General features: G+C 35.9%; 1 protein-coding gene across 1 annotated transcript in view; it reads left to right on the forward strand.

Annotated features, from left to right (window-relative positions):
• The window catches only part of LOC106883768 (negative elongation factor D), a 33524-nt gene extending 13532 nt beyond the window's left edge, over positions 1 to 19992 (forward strand). Inside the window, exons 8-16 of the mRNA XM_014934889.3 lie at positions 568 to 688; positions 3376 to 3442; positions 6812 to 6927; positions 8006 to 8142; positions 10844 to 10958; positions 13420 to 13515; positions 13818 to 13958; positions 17489 to 17618; positions 18498 to 19992. Coding sequence (XP_014790375.1) covers positions 568 to 688; positions 3376 to 3442; positions 6812 to 6927; positions 8006 to 8142; positions 10844 to 10958; positions 13420 to 13515; positions 13818 to 13958; positions 17489 to 17618; positions 18498 to 18532 — 958 coding nt within the window. The 3' untranslated portion in view covers positions 18533 to 19992. The remainder of the gene's footprint in view (positions 1 to 567; positions 689 to 3375; positions 3443 to 6811; positions 6928 to 8005; positions 8143 to 10843; positions 10959 to 13419; positions 13516 to 13817; positions 13959 to 17488; positions 17619 to 18497) is intronic.
• The last annotated feature ends 7360 nt before the right edge of the window (positions 19993 to 27352 follow it).

The following is a 27352-nucleotide window of genomic DNA, read 5'->3' on the forward strand; positions in this document are numbered from 1 at the left end:
ATATCTCTTATGGACATGCTGTGTTAAAAATGCAATAAATATCATAGGGAGACGAAAATTACTCAAGCAGCAGCCAGTGAGAACACTAGGTGCTGGAGTGATTTTTGTTTTCCTCTAATATTTGTCATGTTTTTAACACCGCACATTCATAACAAATTTTATCTCAGGACAAATACTGCAGTAACTGGCCTATCAACCTTTTAGCATTTAAGCCAAATAATATTCTATCTGTTTTATGTTCAAATCACCCAGCTCTGGCCTCTCTTATCTACCCTACAATGTCATTTAAAAGTAAACAGTCATATCATTGATATCTTGAAGCTATAAGATAATGCATAATTAACTCAAAACAATATGAATGAATAAACATTGCATTTGACAGTAAACTGAATGCTAAAGGATTAATGGTGTATATATACATTAAATATGATAAAAGGTAGCTATATTATGATATATAAAATTATTTAAATCATAAGTTGTAGATGTGTTATAAAAATGGTTTCATTAAAAATACAACTAATCTTCAATACACAAGTAGGTTTTCAATTATGTTTCCTGCCATTCCAGAGGACTTGATGTTACACCAATTACTATGGCACTGAGTGGAGCTGCAGCTTATCCTCGTGCCTGTCAAGCACTCTCATGCATGTTGTCTCGGCAGTCATTAAACCCGGCAGATATTACCATTGTAAGTGTGTTTTCTAACAAACTTAAGTATTTTTTGACTTCTTTTCATTTACTTTTTGCAATTTTATATCCATTAAGCCATGTTGATAACAGGATCTATCTTTAAACTGAAGCAAGCAAAGTTATTTCTTTTGTCTGTAAACACCACACAATATTTATGGTTTAAGTTTGAATCCATGACCATCTGTATGTGTGTGTGTGTGTGTATCATCATCATTTAATATCCGTATGGTTTGACAGGAGCTGGCAAGCCGGAGAGCTGTACTAGGCTTCAATTGTCTGTTTTGGCAAGGTTTCTGTGGTTGGATGCCCTTCCTAACACCAACCACTATATATATATATATATATATATATATATATATATATATATATAGGTGCAGGCATGGCCGTATGCTTAAGAAGCTTGCTTTCTCAACCGTTTGGTTTCAGTCTCACTATACACCACTTTGAGCAAGTGTCTTCTATAACAGCCCCAGACTGATCAAAGCCTTATGAGTAGACTTGAAAGACAAGAAACTTTATATGTGTGTTTCTGTTTTAGTGTGTCCTTATCTTGACATTCGATGGTTGCAAACAAGCATTATTGTCATGCAACTGGTGTTCGTTTCCAGTTTTCTGTGAAAAGCATGTCTTAGGAAACATATCAAACATAAACCAGCATATAAAAACACATGCAAAGCAATGATGGTATATATCATTCAACTTTTTTGTCGCAGTCAGTATCTTCCAAGCAGTCTCACTAATTCAGTTTTAATCGAAATCAAATTTAGTTTTTTTAATTATGCTTGACTAGTGATAAGCTGCATTTAGACATAAAATACTTAAAATCTGGTGCAGTAGAACAAAAGCTAAGAGAAAAAATGTATAGACAAAACTGGTTGACTGATGGGTAGTAATGCTCAGCATCGACACTTTGAATCCACACCATTCTTTTAATTTTGATTAAGAATTATATTGATAATAATATGAAAGAGAAATGTTAAAGGAATATATTGGTAAAGGTTTCGTAAAATTTTATACATTAGAAAAAAAGATATTTAATTTTAATTATCAAAATTTTTATGGATTTTTGTGTGATATTGAGCTGCACCAGGCTCCAGCTGTCTGTTTTGGCATGGTTTCTACCACTGGATGCTCTTCCTAACACCAACCACTTTACAGGACAGGTTTATTTAGCCAGAGGGGAAGCAGATAAGAAAAAATTTGCCAATGTTCTGCACCGTGAGGACCAAAGACTCGAGGTATTTCGTGTTGCAAGACAGTGTGTGAGAGAGAATTGTGATGTCGTGGGAGAGAAATGTGTTTGCATGGATGATGGTACGTTTGCACTAAACGAGGCTGCAAAGAAAGAGGTATGGAGACGCCACTACGAAAGGTTGCTCAATAAAGAGAATGAATGGGAGGAAGAGAGTTTGCCGAATGTTGACCCAACAGAGGACCCGCAATTCGAGTTGACAGTACCATGGTAGATAAAGCTATTAAGAGTATGAAGACAGGGAAAGCCCCCTGCCCTTCAGGAATCACTGCAGAGATGCTCAAAATATCTGGCAGTGTTGGCTATAGCCTAGTCACCCGTATTGTTAACCAGGTGATACATGAAGGAGTCATACCCAATGACTGGTGTAGCAGCACCATAGTCAACTGCTACAAAGGTAAAGGTGACGCTTTAGATACAAATAATTACAGAGGTATCAAGTTCTTGGATCGCAAGGAATGAAGCCAGTATACTCCGATGGATGTGTAATGTAAGTGTGCATACTAAACAGAGTGTTAGTACATTGAGAAAAAAGTTGAACTTACGAAGCATCAGTTGTGGTGTGCAAGAGAGACGATTGCGCTGGTATGGTCATGTTGCGAGAATGGATGAGGATAGCTGTATGAAAAAGTGCCACACTCTAGCAGTTGAGGGAACCTGTGGAAGAGGTAGGCCCAGGAAGACCTGGGATGAGGTTGTGAGGCATGACCTTCGAACACTGGGCCTCACCGAGGCGATGACTTCTGACCAAGACCTTTGGAAATATGCTGTGTGTGAGAAGACCCGGCAAGCCAAGTGAGACCTCAATCTAAGGCCTCAGCCAGCCCACTTATACGTACCTTCCTTCATTGGACACTAAACTCCGCTTGCGAAGACCTGTTGAGGCAAGTGAAACCAAAATCGAATTAAATTCGATGACTGGCACCCATGCCAACGTCGTCTCCTTCATTGGAAACGAAACTCGGCTTGCGAAGACCTATTGGGGCAAGCGAAAGCGAAACCGTCAATGGCACCTTTGCCCAGCATTGCCTTCCTGGCACTTGTAAAGACATTTGAGCGAGATTGTTGCCAGTGCCGCCGAACTGGCTCCTGCGCAGGTGGCACGTAAAATACACCATTTTGAGCGTGGTCGTTGCCAGTACCGCCTGACTGACCTTCGTGCCGGTGGCACATAAAAGTACCCTCTACACTCTCAGAGTGGTTGGCGTTAGGAAGGGCATCCAGCTGTAGAAACTCTGCCAAATCAGATTGGCGCCTGGTGTAGCCATCTGGTTTCACCAGTCCTCAGTCAAATCGTCCGACCCATGCTAGCATGGAAAGCGGACGTTAAACGACGATGATGATGATGATGATGATGATGATATATACATTTATGATAAAAAGATTTACATATATTTAAATAATAATCCTTGATGTTCATTGCTCTTTAACAGTTGTTTAAGCGTTATTCTGAAGGAAACCCTCCACCAGTAGAATTGATCAGGGTGCCAGCTTTTCTTGGTAAGTAGTAACATCTTTAAAAAGAATGTTTTTGACTTCCATTCTTCCATATATTGATTAATCTCTCGTTATTTGGTTATTTGCTTCAGTTTCCAGATGAAATGTTTGACACAGTAGTGTCCTGTTTATTACTTGAGTAATAATATTGGTTTCAAATATTGGCATAAGGTCGGCAATTTTGGGGGAGTGGGTAACTGGTACTTATTTTATTGACTCTGAAAGGCCAAGTCAACCTCGGTGGAATTTGAATTCAGAATGTAAAGTTGCGTCTCATTGACTTGACAATTTATGCACCACATTGCAGAAATCACAATGTAAGTATATCTGAAAGGGTAGTCTTACACTGTTGTACCGTTGAATTACAAATAATGCTCATCTGTTATGTTTTGGTTAAAATTTCATCAACATCAAAAATATATGAATTTTCATGGGAGTTATGGCCGTTATGCATAGAATATAATTTCCAAATTTCATAAAGATCCGTTCAGTACTTTTGACGTAGTTTTGGATAAGAAAACAAATTAGTAATGTGTGTGTTTGTGTGCATGTGTATGTGTGTGATGGGTGTATATATGTATAGATATCTGTATGCATGTATATATATGTATATATGTGTACATATTACATGTACATCTATATATACATCTACACATATGTATACATATACATGTATGCATATAGATCTATATCTATATCTATACATATACGTGTGCATATACATCTATATGTATACATATACATCTCTTTCTCTCTCTCTCTCTCTCTCTCTCTCTCTCTCTCTATTTCTCTCTCTCTCTCTTTCTCTCTCTCTCTCTCTTTCTCTCTCTCTCTCTCTCTCTCTTTCTCTCTCTTTCTCTCTCTCTGAAAGTATCTGTCATTACAGTATCGAAATGTGATTGTTTCAGTTAGTGGAATAGTTTCATTTTTAAAGTGAAAGTATTTGACATGAGTGTTTTTGTTTCACTTTTGACACATAATACTTAAATAGCGGAGGAGATATTATGTTGCCGTGGGCTCGAACTCTGCAAGAAGTTAAAAATTTTTTTGACTAAAACACAACTGGAACCCTAAGTAAGGCATCTGTAAAATTTGAATGAAATTGGTTGCGTAGTTCTCGAGTTTTAGGGATTCACACACACACACACACACACACACACACACACACACACACACACACACACACACACAGACAGACAGACACACATTCTCATTTTTATATATATAGATAGATATACAGGGTGAGCCAAAAGTCACACACCAAATGAGTTCAGTACACTCCGGAATTGTGAAAAATATACTTCAATTTTTCTAAAATTGAATAAAATAAATTAAATGATGGATACACATGTACATGAACAAAATGAATAATAATAATGTAATATAAATGTCATATGTTTTGGTACATGATTTTTGCTCTCCCCACCTCGGGTGTGTGTGTGTGTGTTTGTATATTGAGTTATAAGAACAATTTAACATTAGTCTGAAGTATTGCTCAATATTTTCATTTCAGAGTACATATTTGTTATACTTCTTACAAGAAAAGGGTGATAGTAACTTTGCAATTTCAGGCTTTGTTGGACTGTCTGATGAAGGTTAGCATGCTGAAGCTTCTAAGTTATTGTCCTCCACTTTTCTTGTAAAAGTATAGTTTGTGTATGTGCATAAGATCTGACTGTAACAATGAGACCAGGAGTTCTTAAACTAGGGTATATGAGAGAAATTGAACGATATACAAGAGAAGTTGTGGGGATATGTGAGATTTATAAAAAAAACACTGGAATTCTGAAATAATCACTGCCAAGTAAACACAACACAGGTGTATAGAAAATGTTTGGAGAGCCTTTTGTTGTTCCTATTCACTTTTCACCATCACTGTCAACATCCACTTTTCCATTTTTCCATGGGTCAGTCAGAGTTTGTTGAGGTTGATTTTCTACAGCTGAATGCCTTTCCTGTCACCAACCCTCACCTGTTTCCGAACAAGGTAATTTTCCCCCATGACTAGGCATGTTTTCATAGAATATTGCAAACGAAGGGTACTGCTTGCATGACAGTGATACTCATTTACAACTACCACATGGTGTCACAGATACACACACATACATATATGATAGGTTCCTTTCAGTTCTTGTCTACCAGATCCACCCACAAGACTTTGGTTGGCTCAAGGCTATAATAGAAGACACTTTGCCTGAGTTGCCATGCAGCGGGACTGAACTCAGAACAATGTGGCTGGGAAGCAAAGTTCTTACTACACAAATGATATGTGGGTGTGCTTAGAATTGTGTTATCTCATAAAGATTAAAACATTAAATTGAATTAAATTAATTTCTTACTTAAATACAAGGCTTGAAACTTTATGAAAAGGAACAGTCAGTTGTATCAACTTCATTATTTGACTGTATTATATTTATTGACCCTAGAAGAATGAGTGGTAAAGTTAACCATAGCAGGATTTGAACTCATCAAAATTAAGTTTAATTATTTATAAATAATACGTCTATTATCTGTTCTATAGTATTCAACCATTTTACTCTATATTCTTCACATGATATATACCAGCACTGCTGGACATGATAAAGAGGTGTGCAGATTCTTAAACTTTTACCAGAAGTAAAAGTTTAAGACCACTCTTGTTAAGGAGGTGAAATCGATTCACATTCCGCAGTTGTCTGCCTGCTTTTTTTTTTTAACAGAATTAATCATTAAGATAATAATTGGTTCTTATCATTTGGAATGTAACTTTAATTGATTAAAATTTAGTGGCCTATGATATCACAATATTATGTTAGCTGTACCAATTGCTTTTAGGCAGTAGATGTTCCTAAGATCTTTTTCCTCCAAGCATTCATCATCATCATTTAACACCCATCTTCATGCTGGCATGGACTGGATAATTTGACAGAATCCAATAAGCTGGAGAACTGCATTGACCTCCAATGTCTGCTTTGGCATGGTTTCTGTGACTGGATGCCCTTCCTAATGCCAACCACTTTACAAAGTGTACTGGGTGCTTTTTTTTTTGACACTGGCACTAGTGAAGTTGCCAAGTAACTTCCAAAACAAAGAAAAGACCCTTTATTGAGTGGGGCTGTGGTAGAGAAGGAGGTGGTTTTATGCCTGTTGTTAAAAGGCTGAAGTATGACAGACACAGGTGTCTTGCTAGAGAAGTGATACCTGCATTATATAAGGGTGAGTGGAAGTGGCTGGAGAGAAGACAATGAGGTGGTGACAAGGTATCAGTATACTTACAAGATGCAAGAAAGTGAATATAAGAGAGAATACAGACAAAAAAATCAGTGGTGGATGTATAGATTCATTTGAGTGTGAGAGGTTCCTAACAAAATATCAACTTTTTGTTTCTTTCAGAATTACTTATTGAAGCCTTGTTTAAACCTGGTAGTCGTACCATCAACCGTGAGCACAAACCGAAGTATATCTATCTATTAGCATATGCTGCTAGTGTTAATGATACATACAAAAAAGTGAGTTTTCCCTTCAGATTTTCCTTGATACATTTCTGACAAATTTCTGTGGTATAAATTTAATTGACATTGTATTGATCTGTAATATAAGCAACAAAGCTTTAATTAGTTAGAGGGAGGGTAGATTGCTGGTCATTTTTATTATTGAACTTCAAAACATGAAATAAAAAATTGTGACACAGGATTTTCAACTGAGAAGATAATTAAAATATAACTAAATATTTGAAGATATTTCATCTGATACTCAACTGACTCTGCCATTCATGATCCACTCATTTCTATATCACATGATCTTGTTAATCATTTATGAGTCTTTATGAAGATTACAATCTAGGTATTAGTGAGAAAAATTTGTGACACAAGTGAAAATGCCTGCTGGTAAATTTTCTGATTTTCAATGAAGTTTATTCAAATGTCTCTCAAATTGACTCACAAAAATCACTCATATTTTATTATGTGGTCCTTTTATATCACTATAACACTTTATTGTTGAACCCCAGATCAGCCCTGATTGAACAAATTTGGTTCAGACTTTAGCATAGTCTTATTTTTAGGCAGTGCGTCTGAGACTAAATTATACAATGTATTTTTCACTCTAATTCTTTTAATAACAATCCATCTGAGGTTAATCTTGGTTCTATGATACAAACTTCCTGTTTTAAAGTGATTTAAATTAAAAACTTCCATCAAAATTTCACATTAATCTATGTTCCAAACATCAATAAAGAAAGATGTTTTACTAAATGCTTCATTTTTTAAAAAAATTCAATGAAAAAGAAACTTGTGTATTTCAGCAAAAATATTGTTGTTTAAAGACAGTAGGGTATTATTTTAGGGAGATTTGACTGCTATGTTTAGCACATTGAATGATCATGTAGAGGCTTCTTTTGTTGGCTCACACATTTTTTTACTTGTTTATAGACGAGGGTTAAATTTACAGTTATAAGTCTTAGCTGGAAACTTCATCATCATCTATTTCAAACTGCTAAATGTTTGGCCTAGAACTTAAAAAATATGGTTTGAATTACTAAGAAATGTTAACACTAAATGTTATGTAATATTGTTTCTATTTTTTAAGGGTGTACGGAAGTATGTTAACAAAGATGAACTGAAACCAACTGTTCAAGCTTTGGAAAAAACCCAGACGTTATGTAGTGAAAATAAAGGTTCATCGGAATTAATTGCTGATATAAACACTTTGTTCCAATGTATACGGTAAATTTACATGCTTTTTTCTGAAACTTTTATTTGTTTGGTTAGGAAGAAGAACTTGTTGTCATTGCAGCTCCTCTGAAGGTTGTAAGATTGATGTACTTAATGTTTGTTCTAAATAGTTAATAGCTGCAGGGAAAAACATAGACTGGAAAGGTAATTCAGAGGGTCAACATTTAGGAGAAGGATTTTTTTAGTGATAGGAATAGGTTTGGGTGGGACATTATATATGATGAGAGAAGACAAATGAGTTTGGAATTCTTGGCGTGAACTTGCCAGGTCAGATAAAGAGAGGCTACTGTAGTACAAGTTGGAAAGGTAAAAAAAGGATGCAACAAGCCTGGGCCAGAGGTTGGAATGTCTTGATAAGGGACTTCATGCCAATAAATTAGGTGCTCCCTCCTAAACTTTTCAGGGTGGGATGCAGTACTCCATCGTGGGTCTCACTTGACTTTGAAGAGGATTAGTAGTTTGGTATATTTATTATCATTTTCTGTGATATCATTTTCTGACTAAGCCGAAACTGTGTTGCCATTGGCTTTCATTGTAGTGTTTTATTTGATAAAAATTTTACCTGAACCCCAATTACTGAATATGATTGTTCGATAGATGAAAGATTTGACAATCTCATTGTAAGTAGAAATTTTCTAGTCATTGGTACTGTACTGTATCCTTTGCTAAAACATTTGTCCATCTTGTTTAACCATTTGACTGTGTAATTAAATTTCATGTTCATTCTGTAATGATGTTATCCACCAAAATATAGAATTTATATTTTCTGATTCTGCAATATTTTTTCAGTATCTCCTGTAGGTATGGTTTTCATATCCACCACTAAAAGAATTTGATTCTTGCTCTGTAAGGAGATCATCATCATCATTTAACGTCCGCTTTCCATGCTAGCATGGGTTGGACGATTTGACTCTGGACTGGCAAGCCAGAAGGCTGCACCAGGCTCCAATTTGATCTGGCAGAGTTTCTACAGCTGGATGCCCTTCCTAACGCCAACCACTCCGAGAGTGTGGTGGGTGCTTTTACATGCCACCGGCATGAGGGCCAGTCACACGGTACTGGCAACGGCCTTGCTCAAAAGTTGTTTTTTACATGCCACCTGCACAGGAGCTAGTGGCACTGGCAACGACATCGCTTGAATGATTTTCTAACATGCCACCAGCACAAGTGCTTGAAGGTGACGCTGGTAACGATTACGCTCAAATGGTGATATTTACGGGCCACTAGCACGGAGATATTTGATAAAATATTTGAAAAAATTAAGAAAATCTACAAACATTCAGTTTGTGTTTTGTATCACAAATTATTTAAATTATGGATAATTAGATGTAAAATTGTTCAAAACTGTTACATAATTCATTATCTTTTACAAAACATTGAATTTTATATATATATTGTATATATCTGTGTATCAGTACTAATAATTTATGACTCATATTGATTACATCTATGCTGGGTGTCTCTCTAAATAGGTTGTAGAACGATTTCATACATATGATCTTATAGCAGATAGACTAACAATTTGCAATTAATTTTAGTCTGCCACGTTTATGCATACATAATATGACCATCTACCACATGGTGAAATTTTAACTTACAACTTATACATGGCAGTTGACGAAAGTAGACTGAGATTCAAAGATATGTTTTATATGACATCTGAAGATCATTTTTACTGTAACTTCTTATTTTATAACCATCATCATCATTATTGTCAATTTGATGTCTATTTTTCCATACCCAAATGAATTAAACAAGACTCGCTGAAGAAGATTTTTAATGACTTTTACCTGCTTCCAAGCAAAGTAATATTTCCTCATGGTTGAAAGATTGGGAATGATTAGCAGTGCTTTTATGTCAGTGGCTCTTGTTCACAACCGTCATGTGATATCAAGACAAGGACATGCGTGCGTGTGCACACACACACACACACACACACACACACACATACATACACTCACATGTGTTTCTTTTATTTTCCCTCTACCTAATCCACTCAAGACTTTGGTTGGTCTCGGGCTGTAGTAGAATATACTTGCCCTCAGTGCCACATAGTGGGACTGAATCTGAAGCCATGAGGTTGTGAAATGAATTTCTTAACTGCACAGCTAAGCTTGCATCATTTAGCATCCATTTTCCATGCTGCATGGCTTAGACAGTTTGACTGAATTGATAAGCTGGAGAGATGCACCAGGCTCCAGTCTGCTTTGGCTTGGTTTCTATGGCTGGATGCCCTTCCTAATGCCAACCACTCCACAGAGTGTACCAGGTGTCTTTTACGTGTCACTGGCACAGGTGCTTTTACATGTCACTGGCATAGGTGCTTCTATGTGTTGCCATGGCAGATTTTTTGGGCTGTAGATGTAAAAGTCTAGTTAGAAATACCATCAACATTAAATAAATAATGGAGTAATAAATGCAGTAGTTAAGTTCTACTATTTAATTAAATTAATTATTAAAACTGTTGTAGAATAGTGGCCCAAGGAGAAAAAAGTTTACCAATCTTCTAGCTATAGCAAACTACTTATCAACAAAAAGTAAGTGTGGTGATTATGTTAAGACAAAAGTAACAGGTAAGAGTATGTAGAATTTTATGGAATGAAAAACATTATTATCAGATACTAATTTATCTCATTAAAAATCAGTAACATCTTTTTATAGAACAGTTTTCTTATATTTTCTTTCTCAACAGGTTTTCAGTAGTGGCAATGGGTGTTCTACGTTGGGTTGATTATACAGTATCAGATAAAAGTTATTTCAAACTCAACACTGATCACACTCCTTTACATTTGGTTCTTGTGGATGAGGTAATTTAAACATATTTTTTGGATAATTCTTTGTGAATATTAAACATATTGTTGACATTCACAATTGCATATGCTTAATATTCACAAAATATATTTTTGTGATAATTCTTTGTGAATATTTATGATTAAATCTATATTCCTTTTGATGATAGTATAAGCTACTGATATGTGACCAGATGTCACTACCATTGAAGAGCAGTGAACTGTTGGTAAAGTGTTGACATATAAATAAATGGCTTGACATATGACTCAAGCTGATGAGTTGGAACCAGAACTGTTTTAGTAAGATTATCATGAAGATAATCCATCTATTTGTATTTCAGAAATAAACTGGTTACGTGGTCAAGGTTGTGTATATTATCAAAATGAAATCCAAATTAACTATTCAAGGGCTGTACAATTCACACTGCTAAAATAGTAATCTAATGGATAGATATTATCAGTGCAGGAAATGTATTACAGTGACTCATTTGTGTTTCAAGTTCAAGGGAAGTAGTTTGACTATATTCTGCATCTGTATATTTATGTGTGTGTGTTTGTGTTTCTTTCTTTCTCAGTCTGCTTGTTTCTCATGCAGTCTCACTTGATCAAGGTCTAAAAATATACCTCAATGTTATCATCATAGGTATGGGTTGGATGATTTGTCAAAATCCAACATACCAGAAGACTGCATCACTCTCTGAAATCTGCTTTCTATGGTGTGCTAAGAACATTTTTTTTTCTGTGGCTTCAGCACTAGTGAGGACATCATAAAGCTTGCAACATTAAGATCCCTATTTGCTGAGTGGGACTACAGCAGAAATAGAGGTGGCTTTATGCTAGATGATAAAAGTTTAGAGTATAAAAGAAGGGCCAAAGCAAGTTTCTTGTTGAAGAGATACATAGCTGGTTGCATAATAAAAAGGAGAGTGGAAGTAGTCTGTGTGGAGCTAGAAAGAGAAATAAAGATGGTGGTGACAAGGTATCAAGGTGGGCTCTGGGGGAAGAAGATCAGAAAGGGAGGCTGGATAGCAATTGCAAGTGTGTATTGAGAAAATAAGGGATGGTGAGAAATGGGTGTATTGAGGGATGGTAAGAAATGGGTGTATCAAGGGATGGTAAAAAATGGGGTTACTCCTTACTCTTTTACTTGTTTCAGTCATTTGACTGCGGCCATGCTGGAGCACCGCCTTTTTTTTTTTAGTCGAGCAAATCGACCCCAGGACTTATTCTTTGGAAGCCTAGTACTTATTCTATCGGTCTCTTTTGCCGAACTGCTAAGTTACGGGGACGTAAACACACCAGCATCGGTTGTCAAGCGATGTTGGGGTGACAAACACAGACACAAACATATACACGCACATACATATACATATATACGACAGGCTTCTTTCAGTTTCCATCTACCAAATCCACTCACAAGGCTTTTGGTTAGCCCGAAGCTATAGTAGAAGACACTTGCCCAAGGTGTCATGCAATGGGACTGAACCCAGAACCAATTGGTTACATAGAAGGGCAAAGTGATCAATATAAAATGTGAATGATGCAGGACAATGTAAGAAAAGGGATGGATCTGGGTAGTGAAAAAGATAACTGGTATCATAGAAAAGATGATAAAATATGGCGTTCTACCCACATTTAATTATAGCAACATAATATTGCAGTTGGCAAGTGATGGAGAGATCAGTGATAGAGAACGATGGGGTAAAGGGAAGATTTGGTAAGGAAATTAGGCGAGGGATGTTGTATATATAGACATTGTGTATGCTTTCGGACATTTCGTTTCACCAAGATGGGTGTGTCTTCTCAAACACCACATATCAACAATTATCCTCGTCCCTTATCATCTCCCTGAGATTCAAACTCCTGTTCAAGTTAATTCTGTAAATTTCCAGCTACATTTATGTATTTTAGAACTTTCTGAACTGATTATGTTAGTTAAGAACACCCAATGTATTCTTTCATCTGTATACTGTCATGAGGATGAATTTAATTTTATTCCATTGATTCTTTCACATGCATTTTCTTTCCTTTTCCTGTCTTGTAAAATTACTTGGAAACCTGACTTGTGACAGTAGCATGAAAAAACACCCAGTCCACTCTGAAAAGTGGTTGGTGTTAGGAAGGGCATCCAGCTATAGGCCCCATGCCAAAACTGACATTTGAGCTCATTTGATCCTGTCAGTCTGTCCATTCCATGCCACAATGGAGAATGAATGTTAAATGATGATGTTGATGATGATAAGTACTTAGTCAGCTGAACATTTAATGCTTCCTCTAATCTTAATTACTTCTGTATGTCTTGCACACCAGAATTGCCACAATACCCCTACATCCTTTGTATTTGTTTGTACTCAACATCAAACTCGTTGAGCAATAATTTTCCACATAGTTTCCTCAGCACACTTCAGACTACAGAGATTTTGAAGATCTACTTCTTTGTTAAATTTGTATTAACTACTGTTTATTGTGTTCTCCACAGATTGTAACTAGTCACATGCTGCTACATCAGAAAGCTCTTGACCTTTTAATTCGATTATTTGAAGCCTCTTATGAAGAACTTGATGTTTTAGTTAGAGTAAGTAATTTCTTAGCTCACAGTTTGTTTCTGTTTTCCTTTTCTTATATTATTAAAATGCTCAGCAATTGAGCTTATTAATTCTCGTCTGCAAAGTTATCAATCCATATTTTTACCATTGGAAATATATTAAAATATACTTCTGTTTCTGTGTTGAACATGAAAATTAAATTCCAGTTTGGTTTCATTTATGTAATTTCTCTGCCATGAATGAAATATAATAATATATTTTAGAAATTCTTCTTGTTTTAAATTAAGAAGATTAGAGGTTTCTGTTTCACTTGTAATTCTTTCTTCTTCAGTTGGAACTAAAGAAAACTGTCCTCGATCGAATGGTGCATGTTTTCAGCCGAGGCTGTGTCATTCCCGTTGTGAGTTACATAAGAAAGTGTCTTGAGAAACAAGATACTGATATCTCTTTGATACGTCATTTTGTTACGGAGGTATGTTAAAGTGAACTAATTAATTTTGATTTTCATATCTTTGTAGGTGGTGAAGTGGCACAATCATTAGAACATTGGATAGAATGCCTTGCAATATTTATTCCAACTCTCCATCTCCTTAGTTCAAATCCCACCAAGATCAACTTTACTTTCATCCTTTTGGGAGGGCGATGGGGTAGCAGAGCTGTAAGAATACCAGATTCAGTGTCTGGTGGTATTTGCTTTCTGAGTTCTTTGCATTCTGAAAATCCTGCCGCGGCCTATTTGGGTGGTAGACTTAATCCATTGCGCAGATTAACACCACCACCTGGTTCTTTGGGTGCCTTTTGTGGAGTCCAATTTGAGCAAGCATTTAGGTCAGGTTTCTGGTTTGAGGTTTTCTTCCCTTCATTCCCACCAGTTTCAGAGGCTCTGGAAAGGGCCATGTACACTGCTGTTTCTCTTAGTTATAAGATGAAAACAAAATAATAAAAAGAAAAAAAACATGAAAACAAGAAATCCTCTTCATCATCATTCTTTTTATGTCATGTTTTTCATTCTGGTATGGGTTGGACAGGATGTTTTGAGATAGTGTTTTATGGCCAGATGCCTTTCTTGATGTCAATTTTTGTGACACAGGAAATTGTGTATTTATTTTAAAAGTCAATATATCCATGATCAATTTTAAAAATATATAAATCATATTTCTATCTGTCCTTTAATATATTGTGACCTTTTAATTGGAAAGTTGTGTAACATATGTTTAAATGTGTGGTTAAGAAGTTTGCTTCCCAGCTACATGTTTCCAGGTTCACCCACTGCATGGCACTTTGAGTAAGTGTCTTCTGCTATAGCCCCAGGCCCACCAAAGCTTGTGAGTTGATTTGGTAGATAAAAACCGAATGTGTGTGTGTGAGTATCTGTCTGCATGTGTGAATGAAAGGCTAAGTTGACCTCATTGAAATCTGAACTTGGTGCAGAGTCAGAATGAATTCTATAAAGCATTCCTTCTAATGCTCTGGTGACTCCAGTGTGTCCTTAGTCTTTTTTTTTTTAAGGCAGTAAAATGTGCTTTGAGGTAGATCTGGCTACTATCTCTAGCAGGTCAAGCGACTATGTAGAAGTGCCCTCATTAGCTCATTTAAAGAATGTTTACCCCTTTTCCTGAGCATGTTTTATATAATCTATTTCCTACATGTTTCTTGGAGAGATTTAGCAAAATAACCAACTCTAATCCTTATTAAGCTGATGTTCAAGAAAAAGTCTCACATTAGATTATAATAGGATGTTGTAATTTCAGTATGAACACTTTAAAAGGAGGCTTTATATCAGAACTAGATGCAGTCTCAAGTGGGTGGATGTTATCAAAAAGGTTAATAAAAAATCTTCCATTGCTGGCTATTACAATCCATATCTTGTTACTTAATAAGAGCTTTCCAGAATATTCAGTCTATTGCAATAGTTTCTTCATTTTTCAATGACCTAATAGAAAAATGATTGTTGAGTTGATATAAATGTAAAATAGTTGATAAAATCTCAAATGCTATTGCTAGAAAAAGTTATTTCTTTATATTCTTTTATATTTTTAGAAGCATTGTTACTGTAAGCCTAGAATACTGAATGACTGATCACAGTATGGTCCTATTATAACAAAGCAAATACCTTAAATAATTTAATCTCTCTAAATTCTATTTATTCATCATGGTTGAGATGTCATGTGAAAATATTTGTCTCAATTATTCAGTTACACTTTAACATTTTTGAATTGTTGGCAAATCAGTTGAGTTTTTAGAAAGTCAAAAAGAATGCCTCATAGTATTTGTCCAACTCCCTGCTTTCTGAGTTCAAATCCCATCAAAGTCGACTTTGCTTCATCTTTTCACGGTCAATAAAAAAAATAGTACCAATCCTAGGTTGTGGATTGGCAAAACTGCATAAGAATATTGGATTGAATGCCTTGCAGTATTCATGCCTGCTCTTTGTGTTGTGAATGTAAATCCCATCTTGGGTTGTAAACTTAATCCATTGCCCAGTTTAATAACACCACTTGGTAATTTGGGTACTGTTAATGGAGTTCACTCTGATGAAAGCTTTCAGGTCAGGTTGCTAATTGAAGTATATCTTCTTCTTCACTGTTCTACCAGTCTTGGAGGCCCTGTAAAAGCACATGGGCTCTACCATCACTTCTGATAAAAAAAAATCTCACCATCATTTTTCATTTTAAGTTATTAATTTTTGTATTTTAACACAAGCCTTTCCTGTAAAGGCATGTGTTAAAATTACTGATTGAATCAACCTAAGTATATTACTGTTATTTATTTGAGTAACTTTGAAATCATGAATAATGAAATTGATTTCAGTTTAATTTTAACACAGAAATATTATGGGTCATCATACAGAATACCATGTGGCTTCTTGTGCCAAAATCATCTTCACATCTTCACTTTATTAACAAAAGTAGTGAAATGGCATGTAGCAGATCTTCTTTTATTTGTTTCAGTTTTTGTAGCAGATGTTCTTTTATTTGTTTTGTGATCATGTGTATACTGTAGTCTATGATTTTGTCAGGGGCAGGAATAAAGAGCCAACGTGAAATTTTGCGTTAAGCTTGGGAAGTTTGCTACAGACATTGAGCATGCTTCGGCAAGCTTACAGCAATGAGGCAATGGGTTGTACACAATGTTTCGAATGGCACTGGTGCTTCAAAAGTGAAAGAAAGTCCCTGGAAGTTGATGAGAGATCTGGAAGACCTGCCATGAGTGTCGCCCATGAAAATGTAGTATTGTGCATTGAGAATTTGTCCCCACCAGGGCCAAATCGTTAGTCAAGAGTTCTACTGTAATGTTTTGAAGCGTTTGTGGGAGGGCATTCAGCAAAAATGACTGGATCTGTGGAGCATGAAGAATTGGATTCTTCACTGAGCTCTCCTCACTCGTGAGTTTCTCACCAAAAGCAACATGGTATCACTTCTGCACCCACTCTATTCAGCTAATTTAGCACCTGCAGACTTCCATCTCCTCCCCAAGATGAAAAGTCAGCTCAAAGGTCACCATTTTAACTCTGTTGTTGAGATCCAGAGCGAATTGCAGAAGGTCCTTGACACACAGAAAAACAATTTCCAGGCTGGATTCCAAAAGGATTCCCAGGAATGCTGGGACTGTTGTATTGCTATGCAAGGTGACTATTTCAAAGGAGATGATTTGAAAACTTATAAGTAAATAAGTTATTTTTTATTAAACATAATTAGTCCGGAAACCTTGCTCAAGGTACCGTGCAGTGGGACTGAACCTGGAACTTTCTAATCTGACTAAGATACAGAGATTCTATTTCTGGTTAATTTTTTCACAGTGATGGTAGTGCTGGTGGTTGATGTTTGGTTATTAATAATGCATACAGTTAGGAATCAAACTTCTTACCATACAGTCATGTCTGCACCTACTAAAATCTACCAGATATTAGGGTCTGTCAGTAAATATAGATTTGAAAGAATTTAATGAATGTTAAGATTGTATTCTGAGAAGTTTGGTGTGAAAATTTAAATGTATTTGTAGGTTCTTGATATGATTACACCTCCCTATACTGCTGAGTTTGTCCAGTTACTGTTACCTCTCATTGAAAATGAAGATATCACAGGTTCTTTAAAAGTTGAAGATGGAACTGATCCAGTCACAGAATTTATTGGTAAGTTATTTCTGAGTGATATTCTCCTAAATAGTTTTGACTGCTATTAAATAAATGATATCTTTATTATATCAGATACAGAGACTTATTTGTGTGAGATAGAGAAATTTATGTTGGTGCATGTTAGTGTGTATTTGTGTGTATGTGTTGTTGTTGTTTAGCCCAGCTATCCTTGGCAAAGAGGCCTTCCAGTCACATTTTGTCTTCTATTCAGGTGTGCATTCTCCTTTTAAAATAGTTGTGTGTCATTTGAAGGAGATATGGCTTCTATTTCTAGCAGGTCATGTTACCACATAGAGTGCATTGATTCAAGTATATATGTGTATATGTGTTACAATTAATGGTGCCTGACTTCATGAGTTTGTGACTCTCTCAATGTATTACTTGATTTGATGAATGTCCTAAGTCAACGAGTGTATGAAACCTAATTTTGGAAGAATATTCTGCTAGTTAGTTCCATTACTTAAAGTTCTCATGTTGACCAATTTTGATAAAACGATTTTCTTTATCAATTATGGTTTTAAAAGCTACCAACTTTCATGGAATTGAAACAAAAATCAATACAAAATCTTTATTTTACTCGGTTTGCATTCCAAAGTTTACATTGTTAGTATTTGAGTAATGGATATATGTGACATTTTACTTATAAACTCACATGAACTTTTAATTCCTCTTTTTTATCAGAAATCTTATAGATTAAATCTTTACAATCTATAAATCCAACAATTACTTGGGATTCATAATGTAGAATCTCAGGAAATTTAAAAACTAACCATCAAATTTTTAAATAATAAATTTGTGAAAAAAATTACTTTCAGTAAGACTTGTGTTTATTTTTTATGTTACTTCTTAATTTTCTATGCATATTTTCTTCTTCAGCTCACTGCCGGTCAAATTACATCATGGTAACGTGAAAGATAATTTACCTAGTGGTAGTTAAAGGATGAGCATGAACTGGATTTCAAGATAAACAAATGTCAGAAAATAAAGCCGAACATAATGCCTTCTCTGAAGCCATTCATATCCATTGCAACAGAAATATCTGGAAAAATGTCAGTCTCTACTTAACATCACTGGATAGCTGATTAGAAAAATACTAAATGTCTATGTTACATCGTTTGGAAAATTGACCAGTTTGATCATTATTGAGAATAATGATATTTTACCTCAAATATTTCTATTTTACTGTCAATTTAGTAAAAACAGAATCTTGGTTTCTATACTTTCTAATCTGACTGTAAGATACAGAGATTCTGTTTCTGGTTAATTTTTTCACAGTGGTGGTAGTGTCGGTGGTTGATGTTTGGTTATTAATAATTCATAATGTTGTTTTTAATTTTTGTGAGTCCCTTATTAATTGGTTTATGCAAATAGTAAAAATCTAATAGTGATTTAAAATTTAGTTTAAATGAACTATTTTTGCCTGCCTGTTGTGTTTCTTTTTTTTTTTTGTTACTGTGTGAAATATAATTTTAATTCTTTAGAATTAGAATAGAATTATGATGCTATTTAAATCAATAGTTAACAAATAGTCTCTTATTTAAATAGCAACTACAGTGATGGTCATGTTTATGATCTTGTGCATACATTAACTCCTGGTATTCTGATTGTTATAAGATTGAAAATTAGTAACTACAACTTAAGCCGGAAAATATGTCTCAATTCTTCAAGGGACCAACATTTGAAGTCTTTAGATTTGTTTCTGAGGACTGTACATATTTAAACTGTTATAAGTTTTTACATTCATTCCATTATTAGCTTTAGAAAAGTGTAGCCTCTGATGCTCTGTCTGTCTGTCTGTCTGTCTGTCTCTCTCTCTCTTTCTCTCTGACACACACACACACAGAGCAGAGAACCAATCTTAATTTTATCTGAAACTTTGTAATCAGGGGTGTGAATGGTTCAGTTGATGTTAAATCATATGAGAAATAGATTCAAATATCATGAAAAAAATACTGAGCTATGAATATGAGAAGTACTGTTAAGCATCATGAGTAATTCAGCTAACGTTTAAACTATATTGGTATTTTGTATTCAATTCCGTTTTCCTTCTTGATAAATCTATGGAGACCTATAGTGTTATGGATTATCTCATCAAATCAATGTTGCTGTTCTTCCTGATGTCTGTCTTCAGCTGTAGGTACTTGTCCCTCATTTGTTGTATTTTGACTCTAATTTTCTCTTCTATAAGGGACCTTTATCATAAAACTACCAATACTCATTGCTACATCCACATCCTAATGTGCTATTGCCTGTGTGATGTCACTGATCTGATCAACTATCATTATTTCATCCAAAACTCAAAAACAATACATCTGATATCTGGAAAATAAATTATTTTTACATTAAAAAGAACAAAAACCTAACAACTTCATATTTTGTGTTTTCTCTCTATTTATTCTCATGTGTTCCATGTTTTCTCTGACTTACAAAATATTTAAAACAAGTTTGTATCAGTTCTCTATAATCTAGGTACAGCGAAAGCGAAATCAGGATGGCACCTGTGCCCAGCGTCACCTTTCTGGCACTTGTGCCTGTGACATGTGTAACGATTTTCGAGCGAGATCGTTGCCAGTGCCCCTGGACTGGCTCTTGTGCAGGTGGCACATAAAATACACCATTTTGAGTGTGGCCGTTGCCATTACCGCCTGACTGGCCTTCGTGCGGATGACACGTAAAAGCACCTACTACACTCTCTGAGTGGTTGACGTTAGGAAGTGCATCCAGCTGTAGAAACTCTGCCAAATCAGATTGGAGCCTGGTGTAGCCATCTGGTTTCACCAGTCCTCAGTCAAATCGTCCAACCCATGCTAGCATGGAAAGCGGACGTTAAACGATGATGATGATGTTATTGGGAATAAAAAAGCATTCTTCATAAAACTCCAGTTCCTATTAACTTTAACTGCCATAGTATTGACTAATGTTAAATCTACATGTCCACATGCATTTTGAAAAAGAAAAACTGTGCATTGATTGATACTTAAGATTTAACACTTCAGCATTTCTCTGTTAAATGTGATGTTTATTTATCCACACTATTTGGAATTTATCATGCACTATCTCAGAGTTTAGAGATTTTGATGATGTGATTGTTTATTTTTAGAATAACATTGTAGGGCATGTATGAGAAGCCAAATCTGGCTGGTTTAAAGATAAAACTGGTGGAATATTTTGGGTGGATATAGCCAGTTTAAATACTAAAGGATTAATCTTCAAAAACACTAGTTAATTTTTTTTTTTTTAACCCACTCTCTCCTGAGATTTTCAAAGCTGAGAATAAATATTTTCTCTTCCTCTACACTGTCAGCAATCTTTTTCAGAAATTACTAAAAAATCTATTCAAGTAAAATTAAATGAACTCCATTTAACAAAAGCATGCCAGTTATTTTCTTTTAAAATTGTTTCATATGGCATAGAAAAATTTATGTTAAAAAATATTTATGGGCTCAATTAATATCGAGAAAGGAAAAAGTCAAACACACTGATGTAAGATTAGTAATATAAAGTGCATATTATGAGGTCTGACCAATAAGTATCCGGACTATTGCCATAGCAACAAAGCTAAAGCATGCAGAGTGAAGCCACTTGGTACAGATTGACCTTGAACTCTGCTGTGCATGCACATTGCTCTAACATTCTAGTTCACTTCCGCTGTTTACAGCAGTGCTTGGAAGGAAGGTTTTTAGCATGTGATTGTCGTGTTGACTTTAACAGAGAAAGTTGTCATGATGATACCTGCTCAGATGCCTATGCAAAGTTGCAGAAAGTGTATGGAGAGGAGTGTATGAGCTGCACACAAGTGTATGAGTGGTTCAGACGTTTCCAAGATAGCCGAAAAAATGTCGATATTGTCGAACATTCTGGGAGACCTGCAACCAGCAGAACTGAGAAAAACATCACAGATATGCATGCAGCTGTAAGGGGAAATTGTTGAGTCACTATCTGTGAGTTATCACAGGATGTGCAGATTAGTTACAGTTCAGTTCAGTCCATTATCACTGAAGATTTGAGTATGAGATATGTTTCTTCCAAAACTGCTTTCAGCTGACCAAAAAGACTTTCAGGTTTCAGTTGCACAAGATCTTGATTGTGTCAAGAACAAAAACTTATTGAAAACTTTGCGTAGGCCTCTGATCAGGTATCGCCAAGCTTTTGGCAAAATTTGATGCAGATTCTCTGCTCAAGTTTCTCTGTCTTGGTCAATGTGTTGATCACACGCTACACACCTTCCTTCAAAGCACTGCTGTAAACAGCAGATGTGAGCTAGAATGTTAAAACTTAGTGTGCATGCCCAGCAGAGTTCAAGGTCAATCTGTGCCAAGCGGCTTCACTCTGTGCTTTAGCTTCATTACTATAACAATAGTCCAGATACTTATTGATCAGACCACATATACCAATTGTGTGAAAAAAATCTGATGAATTTCTGCATCACCTTCTTAATATAAATTACTTGTTCCTGTCTTTTAAAGATGTTTTATTTAGCAGTTTTCTGTTGAAGTGTACTTTGTGTGTATATTGGTGGTAACACCTGGCCTACTAGTTAGGAGTGTTCAGCTCATGACCTAGGTTCATTTCCTGGACTAGGTAATGCTTTGTGTTCTTGAGCAAGTGACTTCATTTTAACTGTTCCTATCTACTCAACTGATGTAGCCTTTTCTCTCTTTAGTTGTCACATCCTGGTAAGGCTGAGAGGATATCTGTCAGCCAGTGACTACACAGACTGAATCATGTACAACAATTTGCTGAATCATGTACAACATGTTTCCAAGCCATATTCACTTGTGAGTGATGACTGGTTCTATTGTATACAGTGCTATTCTTATACATTAACTTTCCTCCTTTCAGAAGTAATAAAAATACTATTTTATAAAAAAAATGTTTGTCAGGGACTGTAGAATTAACATAAGTTTTTAATTGTGGACTAGATTAGCAAAATGTATAACCTTTTTTCTAAAGTAATATTTTACCCATCCTCTATGAATTTTACAATTTCTTTTAAAGAATTTTGCATTCTTCTGTATGAACCAAAAGATTTTTTATGTCAGCTTCTCAGTTGAAAGAATGCATTTTAAAGAATCAATTATGATAATAAGGACTGAATGTGCCAGTGTGTTACACACAAATAATAGATTTCATTGATCTCAGTTATCTATCTTCCTACATAGTATCCTATTTGTCAATATTGTTATCACACTTTTTCTCTCTCTCACTTATGTATGTAATATATATATATATGAGGGGTTACTGAAAAATTCCTGGCTTTAAGAGTATTGTAAAAGGCTTGGTTGAAGGCCCAACCTTTGAAGTTCTTTTACAGGGCTTAGAAAAACTGAAGGTTTACTGCAATAAGTTTGTGAATCTGAGAGGAGAACATGTTGAATAAAATCATAATTAACTGATCCTGTATTTTCTTTTAACCAAAGCCAGGATCTTTTCAACACCCCCTCAAATATATAGAGACACAGGTGTGGCTGCATGGTAAGAAGCTTGCTTCCAACTACTTGGTTCAAGTTTCAGTCCCACTGCATGGCAACTTGGGTAAGTGGTTTCTACTATAGCCTTGAGGCAACCAAAGTCTTGTGAGTGGATTTGGTAGAGGGAAACTGAAAGAAGCTTGTCGTATATATATACATATATATATATGTATATATCTGTGTGTGTGTGTAGTACCTGTATTTTAAAGGACCACACTTTCTGTGTTCTATGTTTAAGGGTATGCATGTCTCTGGAGTGCTCACCACTTGCATGTTAATTTCACAAGTAAGTTGCTCTGTTAATCAGATCAACTGGAACTCTCATCATCATAACCAACAGTGCCAGTTAGTTATGGTCCCTCTCTGCTGAACCACCTTCTATTGACTTTCTCATGTCACTATATATCTCATTCTCCCCATACACTTGTCTTTTTCTCCACTCACTCTTGCAACTGTCCACCCATACGACATCTCTCTTTCTCCCATCTTTCTGTTTATTCTTTTATTATTCTGCTGCTCTTCACCTTTCTGTACTCTATTGCCAGTGCCCCTGATCTTTCCCTCAACTCCACCATTCACTACATTCCTCTGCCCTACCCAACCTCTGGTCATCATCTCTCATCCTTTCATTTAACTCGTATTTATCATTGACACCCTTCTGCCTCGATCCTTGTTCATTTAGTATATTCACACCATGATGCCATTTCTAACTTACCCCTCTTTCTCTCCATATATTCTTGCAATCTCTACCCATGAAAATTTTGGCTCCAGGTCTTGCTCTGTCACCTCATCACCATTATCATTTCTGTATCCAGTTACAGATTAATTACTCACCCCAATTTCTGTATAGTATGAGCAGTCTTGTATCTCCTCCACAGCAAGACAATTGTTCTAGTTCCTTCCTTCATACTCTAACTTTTCACCAACTAACATAAAACTGTTTCCCCTCTCCATTGTAGTCCTTTTCAGTTCAACAAAATCTTAGTCTTGTCAGCTACATGGTGAATTCACTAGGATTGGTGGCACTAAAATAGCTCCGTCCTCAGACTGCATCATGCTCCTGTGTCAAATCATTCAAACCTGGCCAACATGGAAGACAGAAGTTAAAAGATGAGGATGTATATGTATGTATTCACACACACACACACACATATATATATAGGTGCAGGCATGATGAGGTATAGGCATAGGTGCAGCTGTATCTTTTTATAGTTGAAAAGGTTCCTGCCTAACCATATGATCTTGGGTCCAGTCCCACTGCATAACATCTTGGGTCCAGTCCCACTGCATAACATCTTGGGCATGTGCCTTCTACTTTACATCCAGGCTGACCAAAGCCTTTGTAATATAAAAACCTTAAGGTGACATGCTGGCAGAATCATTAAAGCACTGTTGATGTTATTTAGCTCCTGGTCAGCTTCAATCAAGCAGAGATGATCAAAGGCATTCAGACATAGTATGCTTCATAGATTATCCAATCTCCTTTTTAAAAAATGCAGTATAATTCTTTTACTCACTGGTTTCAGTTTCAGTTTCAGTCATAGGATGGCAACTATACTGGGATACCCACTTCAAAGGTTTTGTTGATTATATCAACCCCAAGCACTTTGGTACTTAATTTGTTTGACAAATGAAACATAAAGGCAAAAAATGGGCTTTTATCTAAAGAGAGGTAACTCAGTCGGACTTTGCCAGTGCCGCCGAACTGGCTCCTGTGCAGGTGGCACGTAAAATACACCATTTTGAGTGTGGCCATTGCCAGTACCGCCTGACTGGCCTTCGTGCCGGTGGCACATAAAAGCACTCACTACACTCTCGGAGTGGTTGGCGTTAGGAAGGGCATCCAGCTGTAGAAACTCTGCCAAATCAGATTGGAGCCTGGTGTAGCCATCTGATTTCACCAGTCCTCAGTCAAATCGTCCAACCCATGCTAGCATGGAAAGCGGAAGTTAAACGACGATGATGATTTTCACTTTATGCTGATATAAACACACACATACACACTCTCATGATGTGTATCCACTTATTTTCTGTTGACTTAACTCACAAACTATTGGTAAACTTGAGACCATGGTAGAAAGCATCCGAAGTGCTTTTAAATGAGATCAAACCTCTGAATATATGGTTACTTAGTGAACTTCTTAACCTGATGACTATGAAGCGGTGATTTGAAACTTTTAGTTGCTATTTACTGTAAGCTAACCAGACACAAAGAGACTCTTGTCTTATTAAATAATGATGTTGTTTAACCCTAGGTTAAGTCTCATCAACTAGACTTATAATGGAAAACATTTCAGGCATAACCAAACTGCCTTTAGGGTTATCAATGACATTATATATAATGTATTCTTCACTTTTACCCTTTTCTTTTTTTTACGATGGTATGAAGTGAGTTATTTGGCTGCCATTTTTAGCAGGATGAATGGCCATGCAAAATCTCCTGTATTGGGCTTGTCAATAAAGATGCAAGCACTGATGAGAAAAAGAACAATTTTAACTTATATTATAAAGAGCTGGGTTACAGATTTATTCAGTCTGCCATTTGGTACCCCTAAGTGGATTATGATAATGTCAGGATGAAGATTTACTTTTGAAAAAAACTATAAATTAAAATACAATGCAGCTTCTAAAATATGTAAGAAACATAATGCAACAAATTGGCATGAAAAAAAGAATATGAGATTAATATATTACAGCTTTTAATTTCACCCTTCTTCCTACTCCAGTTAAAATAAGCCAGAAGTCAGTTGTATTTTATTACTCTAGGGTCAATAAAATATGTACCTGTAATATACCAAGGTTGATTCACTTGACTATGAAAATTAATCTTCATATCTGGCAAAAAGAAACCAATATTCAACCAACTTGTACTGTTGACAGTAATTTAAAACTTTAGATCTGGTTTAGTAAATGTTGATTTTATTTTGCTAGCAGAGAAATGCAGTTAAGAATGTTAGGAGAAATCATATCTGTTTTGAGTAAACAGTTACTTGGTTTCATTCAAAGATTATTTATAGATATGATCTGTTTATGGGGATTTATAAGAAATCAATGTTATTAAAGTAGATCAAAATAAGAAGACTTTCTTCAGTAGAGTAAAGGAAGTAAGCAAATTTAAGTAGTCTCAATTGATTGGGGAAGTGCACATTTGTGCTGCAGCTGTTGTTGCTATTAACACAAGAAACACAATTGTATTTAGAATGTAGTTTGTAAACAAAACTAAAATAATCAACTTGCATTATACTGTGCTTGAGTATAACTTATAACCAATTGATGGCAAAAATATCTGTCAGTTCTTAAATATCTAAGAAGTCTATAAAATTCACAACAACCATTCTGCACTAGAAAATTCAAGATTTATGCCTGAACCTTCACTTGAAATACTGTTACATAGAACTTGAAATACTGTTACATAGAACTATGTCTGAATATATATATATATGTATATCATCATTTAGCATCCGCCTTCTATGCTGGCATGGGTGGGATGGTTTGACAAGAGCCAGCCAGGCAGAAGCCTGCATCAGACTTCTGTAACTGTTTTGGCATGATTTTTTCAGCTGGATGCCCTTACTAACACCAACTACTCAGCAGAGTGGACTTAGTGCTTTTTATGTGGCACAAGCACAAGTGAGGTCAGTTTTGGCAAGAATTTTGCAGCTGGATGCCCTTCCAAACACCAACTACTTTACAGTGTGGACTGGGTGCTTTTAAGTGGCACTTGCACTCACAGGGTCACCAAGTACTTGCAAGACAAAAAACAAACTCTTTTGGGAGGGGAGGGGGCATTGGAGAAGGTGCTCTTGTATTGGATAATGAAAAGTGATAGTGAAGCAGAGAGACAGAAGAAGGTGTCTTGCTGTAGAGGAGGTACTAGGTTACCTGGTCCAAGAGAGAGAGAACAGGAATGAAGACAGAAACAGGTGCACTGCTGCAATGGAAATACGCGGTTACCCAACCTGATGGAAGTGCAGGAGAAGAGATAGACAGTGGGAGGCAGCAGGATAGAGATGGTAGCAAAGTGCTGGGCATACTCACAAGGAACGGGGATCAGAATATAAATGGGATGATTGAGTAAAGGAAGAGAGAGATATAGATGGTGATAAGTGCCAGGGCATACCCTTGAGGTTCGAACTCCATTATAAAAGTGGCAGGATATTGCCAACGGCTATTCTGTGTGTTCATCTGATCCTGGCAGAAATTTTTCTCATCTGAGAAAACCTGAATATATCATTTGCATCACAGGACTCCAGCAGTCTT

This window comes from Octopus bimaculoides, chromosome 2, assembly GCF_046866305.1.
Source record: "Octopus bimaculoides isolate indiv1 chromosome 2, ASM4686630v1, whole genome shotgun sequence".
In the NCBI taxonomy this organism is placed as follows: Eukaryota; Metazoa; Mollusca; class Cephalopoda; order Octopoda; family Octopodidae; genus Octopus; species Octopus bimaculoides.